The following is a 17,733-nucleotide window of genomic DNA, read 5'->3' as shown; positions in this document are numbered from 1 at the left end:
CTCCCTAAAGGCACCTGCAGCCCCCACTGAGAACTACCCAGGAGCCCAGACTTTGCTCAGAGATGCCCATGCAGTGGTGGGAGGTGCCCTCTTACCTGTTCTCACTCTCAGCTGTCTGGAACTGGCTGTACAGGGTGCTGGTGCTGCGGCGGGCAGCTTGGCGGGAGCTGGATGCTGTCGAGCCGCTGCTCTGGTCGCTGTCCAGGCTGAGGCTCAGGGTGGAGCCCACAGGCCCCTCCTGCAGGTAGACACCCAGCGAGCGGCGGTGGTGGGGCACGCTGGACACTAGTAGGGAGCTGGGGGTGCCCTGGGGACAAGACAGTGGGGCCTGTGTTGGGGGTGGGCAGATTCCACTTTCTCCTGGCAACACGCTCACGACCACCCCCACCTCCGCTCACATGTACGTCTGGCCGGCATTCGAGGCGCTGTGCAGCCTTCACCCGGTCCCAAGTGTCCTTCCAGCGCTCAGGGGGTCGGCCCAGCTCTGTCTCCAGCCGCTGCAGCTCCTGGGGGAGAATTAGCAAACTATTAATACAAGGTTATTCAGGAGAAAATATCCACACTGAAGCATAAAAAGACAAAATGATAAATATATATATATATAAACATATATATATATATAGGACAGATATAGTGTAATTGGAGTACAGAGGGTGACAAGAGGGAAGGAAGGAATGGGCAAAATGAATATTTGGAGACAACAGTTAAAAAATTTCCCAAACTAACCAGAGGCATCAAACAACATAATCAAGAAGCACTACAAATTCCAAATAGGATACATTAAATACAAACACCCCAAAATGGCACAGAAAAATTGCTGGAAAACAAAAAGAAAAATCCCAAAACCAGATGGAAGAAAAAAAAACATACTCTCTTTGAAACAGCAATAAAACTGATGGCTGACTTCCACTTCCAGCCACGACAGAGGAGTCTCAGACTGCCCTCCGTCCACATGCAACTGTAAAACCGGGCAGGCACAGGGAGCAGCTGTTTTCAGACAGTTGGACTGGCTGGACAACCAGCACTGCAGCACTGAGACCAAGACACAGAACCACACAAGGAGGCCCTACAGCCGCCCACTTTCTGCCTAGCCAGAGTGCAAGGCCGAAATGGCACACCGTGGCCTTGCTGAGCTGAGGATGCAGAGACCCAACGTTGGGGATGGCAGTGCAGGTGGATCCGCAGGGCAGCCTAGTGAGGGGAGGGAGGATCAGAGAAGGAGCTTCAGAAATCTACACAGAGGCCTCCCCGAGTCTTTGGCCAAATTAAGCTTCCATGTGCAAAGCAATGTGCCACACGTCCTGGCAGAGAAAAGGTATTAAAAAGTTGTGAACTGAATCTAAATCCTAGAGGTTATACAATGCTGGAAGATGCAGGAATTCCAAACAGCCAGAGTGGCAAGACCTCACTAAAGACACAAAAACTTCAACTGAAACCCTAGAGAGGCCAGGCCTCAGGAGTAGGGCTCCTAGAACCCTGGAGCTCCTCAGCTTCTTTGTAGAGCCACCCTAACAATGCTTCAGAACGAACTGACCCATGAGTTCACTATCTGTAAGAATAAAACCTAGGATTCTTTAAAGGAAGATAACACAGTCCTGATCCTTGACAAGACAGGATCCACAATGTCCAGCTTAAAAGATGAAAAAAGCAAAAAGGCAGCAAAACAGGAGAAAAAAATTGAAAGAAACAGACTCAGAAATCAAACAGGTTTTAGAATATACAAGAAATTCAAAACAGTTATTATAAACATGCTTCAAGATTTAAAGGAAAGAGACATAATGGTTGAACAGAGGGAGAATCTCTACAGAAAATACAAACTGTTCAAAAATGGAAATTTTAGAGCTGAAAAATACAGTTAAAATAAATTCATTAGATAGGCTTGAGTATATTAAACACAAGAAAGCAGTAATCTTGAAGACAGGACAATAGAAATCATCTACAATAAAGTGCAGAGAGAAAAAAGATTGAGGAATAAGAACAAACATAGCCGCAGTAACCTATGGGACAACAGATTCCAGAAGGAAAGGAGGGAAAGATTATGCAGAAAAAGAAATTTAAAGAAGCAATGCCCTAAAATGTACTAGGTCATTAAATATGAAATGTCCACTTTCTAATCAAAAGTTTATTATATCTCAAACAAGAAGCAGTACAATTAGTCAAAGTATGCACCCAAACTATCAACACTTAATGGTAGCTTGTTTGTGTCAGCAGTAAAGAAGCCTGGAGAATAAGTGGTGATGAAATCAGGAAAGGCATTTTCCACAGCTTGTGGAGCACTGAATATTTTTCCTTGTAAGAAGTGGTCCAGGCCGGGCGCGGTGGCTCACGCCTGTAATCCTAGCTCTCTGGGAGGCCGAGGCGGGCGGATTGCTCAAGGTCAGGAGTTCGAAACCAGCCTGAGCAAGAGCGAGACCCCGTATCTACTATAAATAGAAAGAAATTAATTGGCCAACTAATATATACAAAAAAAAAAAAAAATTAGCCGGGCATGGTGGTGAATGCCTGTAGTCCCAGCTACTTGGGAGGCTGAGGCAGGAGGATTGCTTGAGCCAGGAGTTTGAGGTTGCTGTGAGCTAGGCTGACGCCACGGCACTCACGCTAGCCTGGGCAACAAAGTGAGACTCTGTCTCAAAAAAAAAAAAAAAAAAAAGAAGTGGTCCAAAGCCTGGAAGAAGTGGCAGTCAATAGTCGGTGCAGGTCTGGCGAATACGGTAGATGACAGAGAGTTGCTGAGTCCAGCTGCTGTAGTTTGAGCAGTGTTGTTTGTGCAACATGTGGTCAAGGTTGTCTTGCAAGAGGACTGACCTGTCTCTATTTTTTTTTTTTTTTGGAGACAGAGTCTCACTCTGTTGCCCTGGCTAGAGTGCCGTGGCGTCAGCCTAGCTCACAGCAACCTCAAACTCCTGGGCTCAAGCAATCCTGCTGCCTCAGCCTCCCCAGATGCTGGGACTACAGGCATGTGCGACCATGCCCCACTAATTTTTTCTATATGTTTTTAGTTGACCAATTTGTTTCTATTTTTAGTAGAGACAGGGGTCTCGCTCTTGCTCAAGCTGGTTTCGAGGATTACTGGTGTGAGCAACTGCGCCCAGCCTGGCCTGTCTCTATTGACCAATCTCGGCCACTTAATCGCAATCATCCTCATCATTTCTTCAAATGGGTTCCAGCAGACATCTGCTGTGATCAATTGACCAGGTCTCATGAAGCTATAGTGGATAATACTAGTGCTGGACCACCAAACAGACACCATTAGCTTTTTTTGACGAACATTCAGTTTTGGTCCGTGTTTCGGCACTTCACCTGTATCCAACCACTGTGCTGAACGCTTAACAATTGTCAAAAAGAATCCATTTTTCATCACATGTCACAATACGGTGTAGAAATGGTTCACCTTTGTGTTGTGACAGCAAAGAAAGGCAAGCTTTGAGACAATTTCTCTTCTGACACTTGTTTCACGCAGAACCCATCTCTATCCAGCTGCTTTACCTTGCCCATTTGTTTCAAATGGTCCAATATTGTTGGAATAGTAACGTCAAACCTTGCTGCTAATTCATGCCTAAGTTCAGATGGATTCACTTCTACTACAGCTTTCAGCTCATCATTATACAGCTTGGTTTCAGGTCACCTACGTGGCTCATTTTCAAGATTAAAATCACCAGAATGGAATTTCTGAAACCATCCACATACTGTGTGTTCATTAGCCACATCCTTCCCAAACACTTCGTTATTTCAAGCTGTCTTGTGCTGCAATTGTTCCACCATGAAATTCACAGTCAAAAATTACATGTATTTTTGACTTATCCATGGTTTCACAAAAATTGCTCTAAGAAAAAATTTGAAAGATAACTGCAAGCTGAAACGCACATTTGAAAGACTGAGGATGTACCTTCACAATAAAAATAAAACAAGAAATGTCAGAGATATCAACTGGCAAACTTAGTACTTAGGAAATGGACATTTCATACTTAATAACCTAATATTAAATATAAAAATGATCATCCCCAGGCTGGGCGTGGTGGCTCAAGCCTGTAATCCTAGCACTCTGGGAGGCCGAGGCGGTCGGATTGCTTGAGGTCAGGAATTTGAAACCAGCCTGAGCAAGATCGAGACCCCGTCTCTACTATAAATAGAAATAAATTAATTGGCCAACTAATATATATAGAAAAAAAAATTAGCCGGGCATGGTGTGGTACATGCCTATAGTCCCAGCTACTTGGGAGGCTGAGGAAGAAGGATTGCTTGAGTCCAAGAGATTGAGGTTGCTGTGAGCTAGGCTGACTCCACGGCATTCACTCTAGCCTAGGCAACAAAGTGAAACTCTGTCTCAAAAAAAAAAAAAAAAAAAGGAACCTTAAGCAGGATGAACACAAAGAAAAACCACTTCATGTTCAAATTGCTGAAACTAAAGATGAAGAAAAAATCTTAAAAGTACAGGAAAAAAATGGTGACATTATACACAGTTTAAAAGGATGAGAATGAACACGGACTTCTAATCAGAACCAATGCAAGCAGAAAACAACATAAGGGTATCTTTAAACTGCCGAATGTAAAAACGCTGTCAACCTATCCTATAACCAGAGAAAACACCCTTTAAAAATTAACGGCACAATGAAGACATTTTTAGACAAGCAAAAGCTGAGGGAATTTGTGACCGGCAGATCTGCACTACAAGAAATATTAAGAGTTCTTCAGGCTGAAGGGAAATGACACCAGACCAGATCTACACTGAAAGGTTGAATAATACTGGAAATGGCAAAGATGGAAGGTGTTTTCCTTTTTTCTCAATTTCTTTAAAACAAAGCTGAGTATTTAAACAAAAATAACACATGCTGGGTGTTGATGCTACATGGAGAGGTAAACTGTGAGACGACAGCAGCAGCAGCACAGGAGACAGGAAGGGGCTACGCGGAAGTGCCCGGCCACGAGGTCCCTGCGTGTGAAAGGTGGGTGTCCTTTCAAGATGACTGACGACTGCAGTCCCTGGCAACCACTAAAACAATAACACAGAGGTATAGCTCGAAAGCCAAATTAAGTAGATCAACTAAGAATAATAAAAAATACCCAATTTTTTTTAAAAGAAAAAAAGGAGCAAAAATAGGACAAACAGAAAACAGACTAAACTTAACCCAACCACCTCAATAATTATAGTGAATAAAAATAGACAAAAAAATTTTAATAAAAGAAACCATCAGGCTGGATAAAAAAAAAAAAAAGACCCAACTGTGTACAATAAGCTCACCTTAAAGACACAGAACAGTCAAAAAGTACAAAAAATAAAAGACCAAGCTGATGCTAGTCCTAAGAAAGCTGAGTGTTCTGTTAGCAACAGACCAAGCCCATGTCAAAACAAGTATGACCAGGCCGGGCGCTGTGGCTCACGCCTGTAATCCTAGCTCTTGGGAGGCCGAGGCGGGCGGATTGCTCAAGGTCAGGAGTTCAAAACCAGCCTGAGCAAGAGCGAGACCCCGTCTCTACTATAAACAGAAAGAAATTAATTGGCCAACTGATATATATATATAAAAAATTAGCCGGGCATAGTGGCACATGCCTGTAGTCCCAGCTACTCGGGAGGCTGAGGCAGAAGGATCACTCGAGCCCAGGAGTTTGAGGTTGCTGTGAGCTAGGCTGACGCCGCAGCACTCACTCTAGCCTGGACAACAAAGTGAGACTCTGTCTCAAAAAACAAAAACAAAAAAACAAAAAAAAAAACAAGTATGACCAGACATAAAAAGGGACTCTCTTTTCTGTGTGGGTCACCTTCATCCATAAAGCTATGACCCATGCTGCCCACGCCCCAGGGAGACAGGTGCCTTTGGGCCGGGCCCCACGCTGGGGCAAAGAAATATGCCACTCGTTTTATGCCTCATGAGGCGGGAATCAGGGCTCCCACTTGCTGCACAAGGAAACAGAAGCTCTAAGACACTCAGGCCATTTCAGAGGCCACAAAGCCCTTCGCAGGGAGTGGGGTGCAGACCCTCCCACGGTCTGGATCTGAGGCCCAAACCCTTCTGACTGCTCAGGGAGGCAGCACCCCAGCCTCAAATACCGACGACCCCACCCGCCACCCCCATGGGTCTCTGTCCTGATTCCTCAGGCCAAGCAGACATGCCCACCAAGGATGGCCACGGGAGGGGCCAGACAGGCCTTGATGTCAATCAAGACACTAGAAGACAGAACTTTGTGCTCTGGGTATGTTGAACTTTGGTTTCCGATTTAGTTTAAGTGAATTTGCTGCTGACATGTTGCGTTTGTTCTTTAAAAATTATTTCAGTATCTCTCTCCTCCTGTCTTAGAAGAACAGACATAACTAGTCAATGTATTACAGAAAATGCATCTATTTCAGAGCTGACTTTAAGAGTTTAGATTTTTTACTTTATAAACTGAATAAGGGTATGCCAGAAGCATACAAGGTAACTATAATGGTATGTAAATAAATTTCACTTTAAGTGTAGGTTGTTTTGAGTCTATATAAACTTGTTTTGAAATGCAGTTTCCACTTACAAATGTAATAATAAAAATATCTTTTTCAGCCATGGCTCACGCCTATAATCCCAGCACTCTGGAAGGCCAAGGCAGGAGGATTGCTGGAGGTATTTCGAGACCAGCCTGAGCAAGAGCAAGACCCCATCTCTACTAAAAATAGAAAAATTAGCTGGGCATGGTGGCACGTGCCTGTAGTCTCAGCTACTCAGGAGGCTGAGGCAGGAGGATCACCTGAGCCCAAAAGTTTGAGGTTGCTGTGAGCTAGGCTGACGCCATGGCACTCTAGCCTGGGCAATAGACCGAGACTCTGTCTCAAAAAATACATATTTATCTTTTGCATGATAAAAAATTATTACTTTGATCACAAAAGGCATATTTCATCATTTCAGCTATGAAAGAAAATGTAATATTACTTTGATATTTTTTCTTTTTTCTCAGACAAGATGCTTCAAGATGATTAATATTTCTATTAAATACGTTTAACTGTTAAAAGAACCTAGAAGAGCTGCTGTGCTCACGTTTGGGTGGGTGGGGCAGGCAGTTTGGCAGGGGGAAAATGGTTCCTCGGGAAACACTGACCCTGAGGGCTGACCCCACAGTGTTCCCCGAGTTCTCAAAGGCAGCTCAGGGGAAGACCATATGCCCAGACCAGAGGCCGAGTCCTGAGATCTGGGGTCTGTGACAACAGCCCTCTGGTCACCAGTCTAAAAACACCCACCCAAGGTGGGGTGGGGCCACAGGGCAACCATAGTTACCCCCGGCCAGCGGGCAGGTCACATGGTAGGGGGTAGGCCGGGCCACCCCAAAACCTAGGGGTAACTGGACTAACACGCATGGACACGTACCTACATGTGCACACACATGCACACGCACACACATACACACCCCCGGTGTCTGAGCAACAAGAGGGTGCTAGGCCAGGCCCTGTTCTGGGACCGCACACACCTCCAGCAGGCGTGAGATGGCGTCGGGCTGGGCTCGGGGACAGCTGTCGTAGCAGGGCCACACCACACGGCGCCTGCTCTGGGGAGCACCTCCATCAGGCCGTTCCTCCTCTGGGGGTTCGGGGGGCCCCTGGGCCAGTTCCCAGTCGTAAGGGGGCCCCTCAGCCAGCGTCTCCTCAGTGTAAAAGTCCCACACCTTCAAGTTGGACACGTTGCTGTAGGGCCGCAGGACCTGGGGGTGGGCCTGGTGTTGAGGACCTGGGCCAGGCAGGAGCCACCGGCCCCAACCAGGCCCCAGCTCACCTCTGTGTCCTCAGGCGCATACATGTAGTTGTAGAACACGGGTGTCCGCTTGCTGAGCCGGTCCACATACTCCCACACAGACCTGCACGCCAGCTGGCCCCTGCGCTCCCCCTTCTCCTCGTACAGCAGCCCTGCACAGGGGCAGCGCTGAGCCTGGGCCCCTCCCGGCCACGCGGCTGCCCCAGGCCCCCACTCCCCACATACCCAGCTCGATGCGCTCGTAGTCAGAGTCGAGCAGGAAGGTCCGGAAACGGCGGGACACGTGGTGGTAGCCAAGGAACTTGAGGTAGAACTGGCTGAACTCAAACTCCATGGGGAACTGCAGGTGGACCTGTACGCCACATGGGTCAGGGGTCAGGAGTCAGCACACGGCCCAGCCCCACACACAGCCGCCTACCCACCTGGTGCACACAGTCCAGGAACTGCAGGAACACAGGTGTGAAGCCGCTGCTCTGCCCAGCCAGGGTCTGGGCCCCGCGGTGGCTGAAGCGGTGCCCGAAGGACAGCCACTCCTTCTCCACCAGCAGGCGGAAGCCCTCCAGCGTGCGGTAGAAGGGGTCTGAGAGCAGCTGCACCAGGGACACCACCTGCCAACACCGCCAGCAGGTCAGGGAGGAGCCCCGGGGGCCCCAGTCTGCCCTTGGCTATGCCCGCCACATACCTGGGTGGTGATGTCCCAGCCGTCCTCCAGGCTCACCAGGACGGAGGAGCCCGAGTCCAGGAGCTCCACCACCAGCACCGACACCTGCAGCAGCTTGTGGATCTGCAGGAGAAGCAGCCCTCTCACCACCTGAGACCCGCGGCCTCCGACCTCATCGCTGACCAAGCCACAGGCTCACACGCCCACAGCACCTGAGCGAGGCTGGCAGTGCCTGCAGCCCTGCCAGGTAGGCACACACTAGACAGGCAGGCGGCCCTGGGCAAGCTCAGCTCTTCCTCCAGGACTGAAGAGGAGCCATGGAGATGCCCAGCAGCCCCTCTCCAACCCTTCCAGCACTCGCCAGCCAGTGCCGTCAGTGCCCAGCGGCTCCCAAAGGGGAGCAGAGCAGCGCGACCTGACCCACAAACCACGTCCCGTGTGGGTCCCCAGCCCACCCAGGCCCCACAGGCTGCCCGAGACACCCAGACCCAGGACTGGCCACTCTCTCTGCCAGCCTCCGGCCAAGCCTGGCTGCCCAGGTGCCTTCCAGGCACCAGGACCCTGGGTGGCAGTAGCTGTCACCGCCTGGTGTTCGACGCTGTCAGACAAGCAAACTCAGAGCCCTGGCCACGCAGCTGCAGCCAGGTGGTGAGCGCCGCAACAAGGGGCCAAGGGGCAGGGGCGGCAGAGACCTGAGTCAGCCACTCCGAGTCCTCGAGCGAGCGTAGGAAAGAAGCCGGGCCGGGCTCAGCGGCTGGGCAGCCTGGGACACACGCCTTCAGCAGCTTCTTGAAGCTGGCCTTCACCTGCCGCGCCTCAAACACCTCAATGGGCACCAGCTCCCACTGCTGCAAGGGGTCTGGCCGCACACCCTGGAAGAGGCCGGCCCGGAACCGTGAGGCAGATGTGCCCAGGCCCTGTGCCCCCTACCTGGCCCCACGCCCCCACCTGTCACCTTGAGCTGGGCTTTGTCCCCAATGATGTAGAGAGCTGCACGCTGGGGTCGCAAAAAGCCTGGATCAGAGGGGGCCCCGTTGGCCTGGGGGGGGCCCAGCAGGTCTCTGCCAGCCAGCCGGGAGCCCACGTCGGCGCTGGGCCCACTGCTGCGCCCACTGGCCCGGACACTGCCCCACTTACCTGCAGAGGAGACACCAGGTGAGCACCCCAGCAGGACAAGGGCACCACTTACCTGGGGCTGGCTGGGCCCGGCCTCCAGGGAGGGAGCGGAGCTCCCAGGGCAGGGCAGGGGTGGCCGACAGGACCCTGCAGGGCTGTGCGAGGGAGGAGGGCTGCAACACACAGACGCTGAGACACGAGGTGGTGGCTGGTGTTAGTGTCTAGGGCAGGACTCAGTGTCAGGCAGGTGAGTGCCAGGGGCTGGGTCGTTAGTGTCGGGTGTGGAGGGGGACAATTAGTGCCCGCGATGACTCAGTGCACACTGGGGGCCGTCAGTGCCAGGTAAGGGGGGCCGGCCTGCGCAGGCCCAGTACAGTACCTCGGGGCGCTGTCCGTCGGGAGGCCGAGGCCGCCATGGGGTTGGACAGCGTGGTGACCCTGGCTCTGGGGCTGGGTGCTGGGGGCACAGCAGAGAGGTGGCTCAGGCCTGGGGGTACCCAGCTAGGGGTGCCTACAGCCCAGCAGTTCCCGTGAAGCCCCCCCGGAGCCCTGGAGGTAGCAGGAGTCACTGCCAAGTCCCTGGTCTCAGAGTGGGAGGCACTCCCGTCCTGGCACAAGTGACAGGTAAAGGCCTCTCTACGGTGGGAGGGGCGCAAGTCCCAGGCTCTTCTCTTCCCACTCGGCTGACTCAGAGCAACTCTGTCTCCGAGTCCCCCCAACACCTGCCCGTGTGCCGAGCGGCCCCCCCTCCCAGTCTCTCCTCCCCCAGCTCAGGGGCACGGCTGGTCTGACAGGCACTGCCCAGAACTGCTGTCCACACACGGCCACACAGCAGCCTCCACCGCACACAAGGCAACAACCAGGGCCTGAGAGGCGAGGCCTGGAGAAGAGGTGGCCCGGAGGCGTGCAGAAGAGGAGAGGGGGCTCAGAGCCTGGCCATGCTGGCACAGGATGGAGAGCAGCCTGGTCCAGGTCACAAGCAGACCTGGGCCCGAGGCCATGCTGGGCTGAAACTCACGTGGCCTGGTGAGGCCTGACCTGAGGCGGGGAGGCCATGTGAGGTGGCGGTGGCCCGCGACTAGGCTGCCTGGGGTCACGGGTGCGTCTCTGGGTGCACGGCCATGCCCTGGGCTCACCTGCCTCTCCCAAGGACAGGATGCAGAGGGGTGTGAGGCAACACTCCCCATCCCAGTGCAAGCGGACCCCACAGCCTGCGCCCCACAGCCAGGTCCTCTGACAGCTGCTGCACTGAGGCACCCAGCTCAGGGAGACAGCGGTACGCTGGCAGGACCCAGTCCTGTGAGGAGGTTGCAACCCGGCCAGGGACCCGAGAGCACAGCGGCGGAGCCAGCCCGTGCCCTGCTGGGCAGTGGGGCAGCCCCAGCCACGGCTGGAGACATGCGTGACGGGGGCGCACGGCAGGGGGTGGGGGATGGGGGGAGAGCCCCACCTGCAGGCACTGAGACAAGGTAACTGTGACACACAATTGTATAGTTTGACATGTGGAAAATCAAAAACCACTTTTGAACTAGAGAGCAAGTTCTCCTGACAGGAGTGAGTGTGGGTCAAGTCTGGCGTCCCCCGAGGACGGCGTCCCTGAGTGACCATGAGGGCAGACTCTCGCCCTGCTCCCGGCCCCCCCGGCCCCGTGCGCAGCGCACAGGACAGACCCTGAGGACCGCTGTCGGACATCTCCCCGGGAGGGGCTGCGTAATCCTGGGAGCCAGGGGCACAGCAGACAGATCCAGGGACAGCTCTGCCGGAGGGTGGTGCTATGAGCCCCTAAACCCTCCCGTGCCCCTCGCGGACCCCTAGGAGCTGGGCCCACAAGCTCAAGAGGAGGCACTAAGGGGTCGGGCGGCCTGGGATGACCCCCGGTGTGAGTGTCAACAGCTCACAGCCCGCAGCCCTGTGGCACTGTCGCTGCACCCGCAGAGGCGACAGGCTGGGCACGGTGGGGTGGGCTCGGCAGGCCCCAGTGCAGGAGCCTTCCAGGCCTCACGCCCGGTGCTGGGATGAGACCACCACGCAGAGGACCCATGTGGGGACACACACTGAGCCTGCATGTTGGACGGTAGCTGGAGCTGAGTCCAAGGACAACCTTCGAGGAGCCCCGGCACCCACTGCCAGGGCCAGGTCATGGGGGGCCATGGGGAGAGAGGCCACATGGAGGCTGGGTGGACAGAATCAGGGTCAGACAAGGTTGGGGGCAGAGGGAGAGGTCAGAGGGTCACATGGAGCCAGCTAGGGGAGGGGTGACACAGCAGCTGCCCATGGGAAGCCTCTGGTGGGCGCCCTGGTAACACAGCCCCCTCTGCTGGCCTTCAGGCCCTGCCGGGTCTCACCTCCCAGTGTTCAGCTCCCACAGCTCCCTTCCCTCCCTCCCTCCACTGGACACGGTGTCCCCCCGCGTGGCGGTGGGCGAACAGAGGACACGCGGCACCACGGCTCTCCACCGGGGGCCAGCCCGTGGAGACACAGCCCCCCATCTGGCCCCAGCGCCAGGGCGTTGAGGGCAACAGCTCTGCAGACGCTCTCCGCCCTGCCCGGCCCCGCCACACGGGACAACGGCCCCCGCAGGGTGGGCGCATTTCACGTGACCACAACAACGCAGGGTCAGAGGGAAGCATGGGCGCCGAGGGCCGGCCTGGATCTGCCTCAGTGCACAGGCACCATGGAAGTGCATAGGCAGTGGGGACAGGGACAGTGAGACCAGCTCAGACAAGGCCTAGGGAGCCAGGACAGGTGAGGACAGCATGAGGGGGGGTACGGACTGGGAAAGGAAAGACCGGGGATGCCGCAACGCCGCAGGAAGCAGTGGGGCCCGGCCGTGGAAGTGGCAACTCTGGCAGGAGGTCACGGTGAGGGGGACGTGCAGAGGTGGGTGGTCGGGGCAGGCAGTGCCTGGGGACGCCCAGCTGGTCTGCAAGGGTGTTTCACGCCCAAACACCCCTGACCGAGGCCACTTCTGCCCTGCACCAGCCTGCCCACCATAAACGCCACCACGACCCACGAAATCCTCCCTGCACCACCGCCTCCACTCAGGCGCCCTCACCGTGACTGCCCATGTGGGCCGAGGAGAAGCCGCTGAGCGTGTTGCGCCCTGACGCGTCGGCATAGCGGGGCATGGAGCTGACCACGGCCTGCAGGTACTTCTCCTGCTCCAGGCTGCTGGAGTCTGCCTGGGACTGGCCTGGGAGAGGACGCAGAGCTGGGGCGGCTGGGGCGGGCTGGCGCGGGGCAGACCCGGGGCTGGGCACGGGGAAGGTACCTGGAGAAGGCGCGTTCTGGGTCTTGAAGAGGCCAACAACGCCCTTGCCGTGCAGGCCGCCGGAGCGCAGCAGCACAGCCTTGGAACGCCCGCTGCGCCAGCAGACCACAGGGAAGCGGTTCTGGCGGTAGCAGCGAGACACGCGCTGCAGGGCGTTGTCCTGGACGCTCTGGGGCACGATCAGCAGCCCTGGGTAGCTGCAAGGAGGCGGCGGCATGAGGGCAGCTGGGAAGCCCCCCGCCCCAGTGCACACCCCGGTCAGGGGAGAGCGGCCAAGCCTTGGGGGGCGGGGGAGCAAGCTCGAGGTCCCAGCACGCAGGCAAGGCCCTCTCTGGCCCTCGGCCATGAGCCCGGGCAGCTGTGCTCAGCCAGATGCCCACCAGGCCCTGCAGCCTCAGCCCGGCCACACCTGACTAGGAACCACAACGGGGCCACAGCAGGCAGGGAAGGTGCCCAAGCCCCTGTCCGCGCCACACAGACCCCCTGACTCGAGGGTTAGTGCCCCAAAGAAATGACAAGGACCCAAAGGCCAACATGTCTGATAGGCAACTGACACCAAGCCAAGAGCCCATCCCGGGCATGTCCCGGCCGGCTCACCTGCGGCAGATGGCGTACATGCGGTTGACCGGGGAGACACGGAAGGGCTCGGACTTGGCCCGGCTCAGACTGCTGCTCAGGGTGCCTAGGCCGAGGCGCTGGTAGTCGCGGCAACAAGCCCTCTCCACCAGGCTGCTCATGGTCATGCGGTCTGAGGGCTTCAGGGCTGAGGACGGGGTCAGTGTGTTGGGCTCCAGCTCCTCCGACACTGCGCAGGACAGACACACAGGGTCACAACCCGGAGGCCACCCTGCCACGCCCCGTCCTCCACGGGGGACCCACCCAGAGGCCACCCAGGACTCCCCTCTGCCCCCAACCTGAGATCTCGTCCTCCTGGTCCTCAGGGGGCGGCTGGCCCCGGTGCTCCCAGCTGGGGGGGTTGTACTTCTTGCGGGTGACGTACTGCCGCTCGATGGTCTTCTTGGCGTTCTTCATCAGGTTCCGCGACAGGGTTCTGCAGAGCCAGCCAGGGGACGGCAGATGTGAGGACGTGGACACGGGCTAGGGAGCACAGCGGGACCCAGCTGCCTGGCCCTGGGACCCAGATCCACACCTAAGAGAGGGACCCTTGTCCTTGGTGGTCCGGGATGGCCGGCCAGGGGGGTGGGCGGAGCCCAGAGTGACTGCGAAGGTGTTCCTGATATCCGGTGGGTACCGCAGCTTGTGCAGCTGCTTCCGGAAGAGCTCGGCACTGTCGGACCCCACCTCCTCATCAAAGGCCATTTTGAGCACCTGTGTCAGAAAAAGAAGCCATCAGGGGTCTGGGTGGCCTGAGGCCACTCCCTAGCTATGATGCTGCAGAGTACCTGGGCCAGCTCAGCTCAGCCACAGCAGAGGCAGGCCCCATGCCCCCGTCACTCAGAGTCAAGCGTCTGCACGAACTGTAGTGTCAACAGTTGTATGGCGGGGTCTGGGCTCACACTGCAGACCCAAGGCACCAACCCGAGGGCCAGTGTCCCAAGGAAATGACAGGGACTCAAAGGCCGGCACATCGAATGGGCAGTTTACAGCAAACTGAGAGCCAAGGCAAGGGCCCAAAATCAACAACCCGTCCCAGGGCCACGGCGGACGCGAGCCACCACCTGGAACGTGCAGGAGCGCAGCTGCAGCCCGTCCTGCAGGAGCTGGTCCACGGGCATCTGCACGCTGATGCGCTTCTCCTTGGTCAGCGCAGCCACCGGGAAGGAGCGGACCACCACCTGCTCCCCCACTGACAACGGGCGGGCAGTCAGAGGGAGGGGGTGCAGTCGTGGGGGCTCCGGGTGGGTGGGGAGGAGGAGGCTAGGGCCCATCCCCAGAGGAGCCCTGCACCCTTGAGAACCTGGGGGGCCTGCAGGGAAAGCCCCACCCCACCCCAAAGACCTCACAGGACGGGGACAGTGGGGCCGGGGCAAGGGCCTGAAGGCTCACCCAGCGGGTCGGCGGGCATCCCAGTGAAGATGACGCGGTATGTGGTGAGGAAGACGGCGCCCTCGGCCGGGAGCAGGGCAGGGCCCCCGCCACTGCCGCCGGCGCCCTCCTCTCGCCCGTCGGGCAGCAGAGAGACACGCAGACCGTCCAGCACACACTCCTCCCCGGGCAGCAAGCGCGGCCGCAGCAGCTTGGGCTGCTCAGGCACAGGGCGGGAGCTCAGGCCGCAGCCCAGGCCCCTGGCGCCCGCAGCCCGCCCGGCCCCCGCTCACCTTCTGGATGGGGGGCAGCCTCTTGCTCTCTCGGTGCACGGCCTCCAGGGTCTCGATGTGCATCTGGACGATGTCTGGGGAGAGCAGCTCTCACGCCCTGGCCCGCGCCACCCATCTGAGGGGAGAGAACCCACGCCCAGACCCCATACCTGGCACCATGACATGCAGCCCCTTGAGGTGGTCGCTGGTGACCCCGCTCTCCGTGCAGACCTTGTCCACAAAGCGGTTGATGAAGCGGACCACAGCCCCGGCCACGTCGCAGGTCTCCGCGTCCTCGAAGCCGCTCTCCGTGTCGTAGCTCTCGGCCACACTGCCCGCCATGCTGGGCCAGGGAGGGGGCGGTGGGCACGGGCACAGGCCCCGGCCCTCAGCCCCCGCCCCCGCCCCGGCCCCTGCCCGCCCCCACCTGTTGGTGACCAGGCTGTTGCTGGCGCTCTCCAGGTCGCCCAGCCCCGCGCGCTCCCGCAGCAGGCGGCTCTTGCTGCTGTCCAGGGGCAGCAGGAGGTAGCTCATGCGGTTGGCGTAGTGGATGGCCTGGCTGAACACCGTGCTCTCCTCCTTCTGCACCAGCTCCTGCTGCTTCTCACGGCTCATGGTCGGCCACAGGCGCCGCTGCTCAGAAGCCACGTCCAGGGCAGAGCGCTCGTCCTCCTGGGAAGGTGCCTCCCCAACCTCCTGCCACAGCACCAGGTACATGAGCCAGGGACACCTGCTCCACCCCAGCCCAGGCCCAGGGAGTCCCCACACACCTGGGAGGGGGCCGGGTCCTCAGCGGGCTCCAGATAGAGGGCTCGGATGTGGGTCTGCACGTCCCCATAGAACATGGCCTCCCAGAACTGTGGCGTGCTCCACACCACGTGCTCCTGCACGCAGCTGTATGCAAACTGCGTCACCCCCGGGCTCAGCTTCTGCAGGAGCCAGATGGGAAGTCAACTGGATGTAGCCAGGAGAGGCCTGGGGACAAGACCTGGGTCCCCGAGCACTCACCCGGCAGAAGGCTGTGACCAGGGGCAGCAGGGCGGCCGCGATGCCATGCTCATCCAGAGAGGTGCAGTCCTGAGGGCGGAGCAGTGAGCCCTGTGGACCCTCCTCCTCACCCAGGCAGTGCCTACCTCCAGCCACACCCTTCCTGTCCCCTGGCCACCAGACTGCAACCCACAACCGCTGGCTCCTGCTCCTCAGGATTGCCTGGGAGGTTCAAGATCCGGAGACCCCGTACCCCTGCACTGCCTCCAGCAGGGCTCTCCCCTACCTTCGCCCCTTGCAGACTAGGGACCCCATCCTCCCCACAGAGATCCCCTCATCCACAGAGACCAGACTCTCCTGCCTGTCCCCACTCGTGTGCCACCCCGCCGGCGGGACGGGAGCCCCAGCCTCACCTGCAGGCAGCAGTTCATCATACGGACGACGAAGTCGAACTGCTGGTGATCGAGGACCGCACGGTTCTGCTGCACGTGCAGGTGCAGCTCCTGTGCGAGGCAGCGGCGGGCAGCTCGCCCCTTCAAGGCCCTCAGCACAGCCGGAAGCAGCTGGGGCGGGGCGAGGGGAACACCGGTGAGGGCCGCAGGGAGGCATGGAGACCCACACACGCCCAAGGGGGCGAGGGCCTCGGGTGCCTGGAGGCCAGAGCCCTGCTCCAAGCACGGAGGAGACCGAAAGCCACTCAGCTGAGGGTTCCCCAGCTCTGGGGCTCTGCTGATCAACCAAGACTGAAACTTCCAGTGGACCCAGGACGTCCGTGAGCGCAAGTCCACAGAGACATGGGGGTGCCACAGCTGTGTGCACACAGGCCAGTGAGGAGACGTGCTCTGGAGGGAGGCCCCGTGGCCCCGGCTCAGTGTCCAGAAAGCACGAGCCGGAGCAGGGCAGGTGACCCACGTGGCACAGGCCCTGCCAGAGAAAGGGCTCAGGGCTCGTCCCGTTGTTGTTACTGTCCATGATAAAGCCGGACGCCACGAACAAAACCAGACAGACTCAAGCTGGCTGTCGTGAGAGGCCCAGAGGTGTCACGTGAACACCATGGAGTACACGGCAGCACGCAAGTGAGCTCTGTTTTCTAAAATTTACAAAAAACAGAAAACGTGTGGCCCTTTTCCAGAGGAAGAACACAGAAAAAATGTAATAGTGGAAATCTTAAGGATCCTCCAATTTCCAAAAATTGCAATTAAATGCCCCTTGCTGAACCTCCCCTGAAGGCCCATTCCACCCCCACTGAGATCAAGGAGGGTGACCGACGCCCCCTGTAGTCCGGCCACCTCAGGCAGCCCCACAGCCCACAGTGGGGGCCCCAGCCGGCTCTGAGAGCCACTCCCTGACCCCAGGTTGGGAGCCCCCACTCACCTTCTTGGCCTCCAGCATCTTCCCCTCGAACACGTAGGAGATGCAGTTGCGCACAACCTCCAGCCGGCGGGCGCTGTTGGCCTGCGGCCCGCCACAGCGCTCCAGGATGGCAGCCATGGGGGGCCCAGAGGGCACCGTGGTCCTCCTCTCTGCCTTCACGGCGGGGGGCGCGCCCTGCATCTTGGCGGCGGCCTGGTCCACAATCCACTGCACGGTGCCCTCGTCCAGCCGCGGGAAGGGCCGGGGTGCGCGGCGCAGGTGGCTGGCCTCGCCCGGCCTCTGCACCTTATGCATCGCCACGGCGGGGTACGGGTTCTCCTGAGGGGAGACAGCAGGTGTGAGCGGGCCGGGACCAAG

The 17,733-nt window shown here is 57.5% G+C and overlaps 1 protein-coding gene across 2 annotated transcripts in view; it reads right to left on the bottom strand.

The window, feature by feature from the left end:
* The window catches only part of SBF1 (SET binding factor 1), a 29,031-nt gene that overhangs the window by 1,289 nt on the left and 10,009 nt on the right, over positions 1-17,733 (bottom strand). Inside the window, exons 14-37 of one of the 2 annotated variants that reach the window (XM_012789533.3) lie at positions 17,377-17,694; positions 16,416-16,565; positions 16,024-16,092; positions 15,786-15,944; positions 15,443-15,711; positions 15,186-15,358; positions 15,037-15,110; positions 14,765-14,960; positions 14,437-14,564; positions 13,908-14,086; positions 13,672-13,808; positions 13,355-13,562; positions 12,758-12,954; positions 12,542-12,679; positions 9,866-9,943; positions 9,326-9,507; positions 9,063-9,242; positions 8,392-8,493; positions 8,132-8,317; positions 7,935-8,061; positions 7,731-7,861; positions 7,429-7,659; positions 399-506; positions 96-307 (exon numbers count right to left, since the gene is read on the bottom strand). In XM_012789533.3, coding sequence (XP_012644987.1) covers positions 96-307; positions 399-506; positions 7,429-7,659; positions 7,731-7,861; positions 7,935-8,061; positions 8,132-8,317; positions 8,392-8,493; positions 9,063-9,242; positions 9,326-9,507; positions 9,866-9,943; positions 12,542-12,679; positions 12,758-12,954; positions 13,355-13,562; positions 13,672-13,808; positions 13,908-14,086; positions 14,437-14,564; positions 14,765-14,960; positions 15,037-15,110; positions 15,186-15,358; positions 15,443-15,711; positions 15,786-15,944; positions 16,024-16,092; positions 16,416-16,565; positions 17,377-17,694 — 3,932 coding nt within the window. The remainder of the gene's footprint in view (positions 1-95; positions 308-398; positions 507-7,428; positions 7,660-7,730; positions 7,862-7,934; positions 8,062-8,131; positions 8,318-8,391; positions 8,494-9,062; positions 9,243-9,325; positions 9,508-9,865; positions 9,944-12,541; positions 12,680-12,757; positions 12,955-13,354; positions 13,563-13,671; positions 13,809-13,907; positions 14,087-14,436; positions 14,565-14,764; positions 14,961-15,036; positions 15,111-15,185; positions 15,359-15,442; positions 15,712-15,785; positions 15,945-16,023; positions 16,093-16,415; positions 16,566-17,376; positions 17,695-17,733) is intronic. The other variant, XM_012789534.3, reaches the window with a different exon arrangement.

The sequence above is a fragment of the Microcebus murinus genome, chromosome 10 (genome assembly GCF_040939455.1).
Source record: "Microcebus murinus isolate Inina chromosome 10, M.murinus_Inina_mat1.0, whole genome shotgun sequence".
Lineage (NCBI taxonomy): Eukaryota > Metazoa > Chordata > Mammalia > Primates > Cheirogaleidae > Microcebus > Microcebus murinus.
This window is presented reverse-complemented; position numbering and strand designations above follow the sequence as displayed.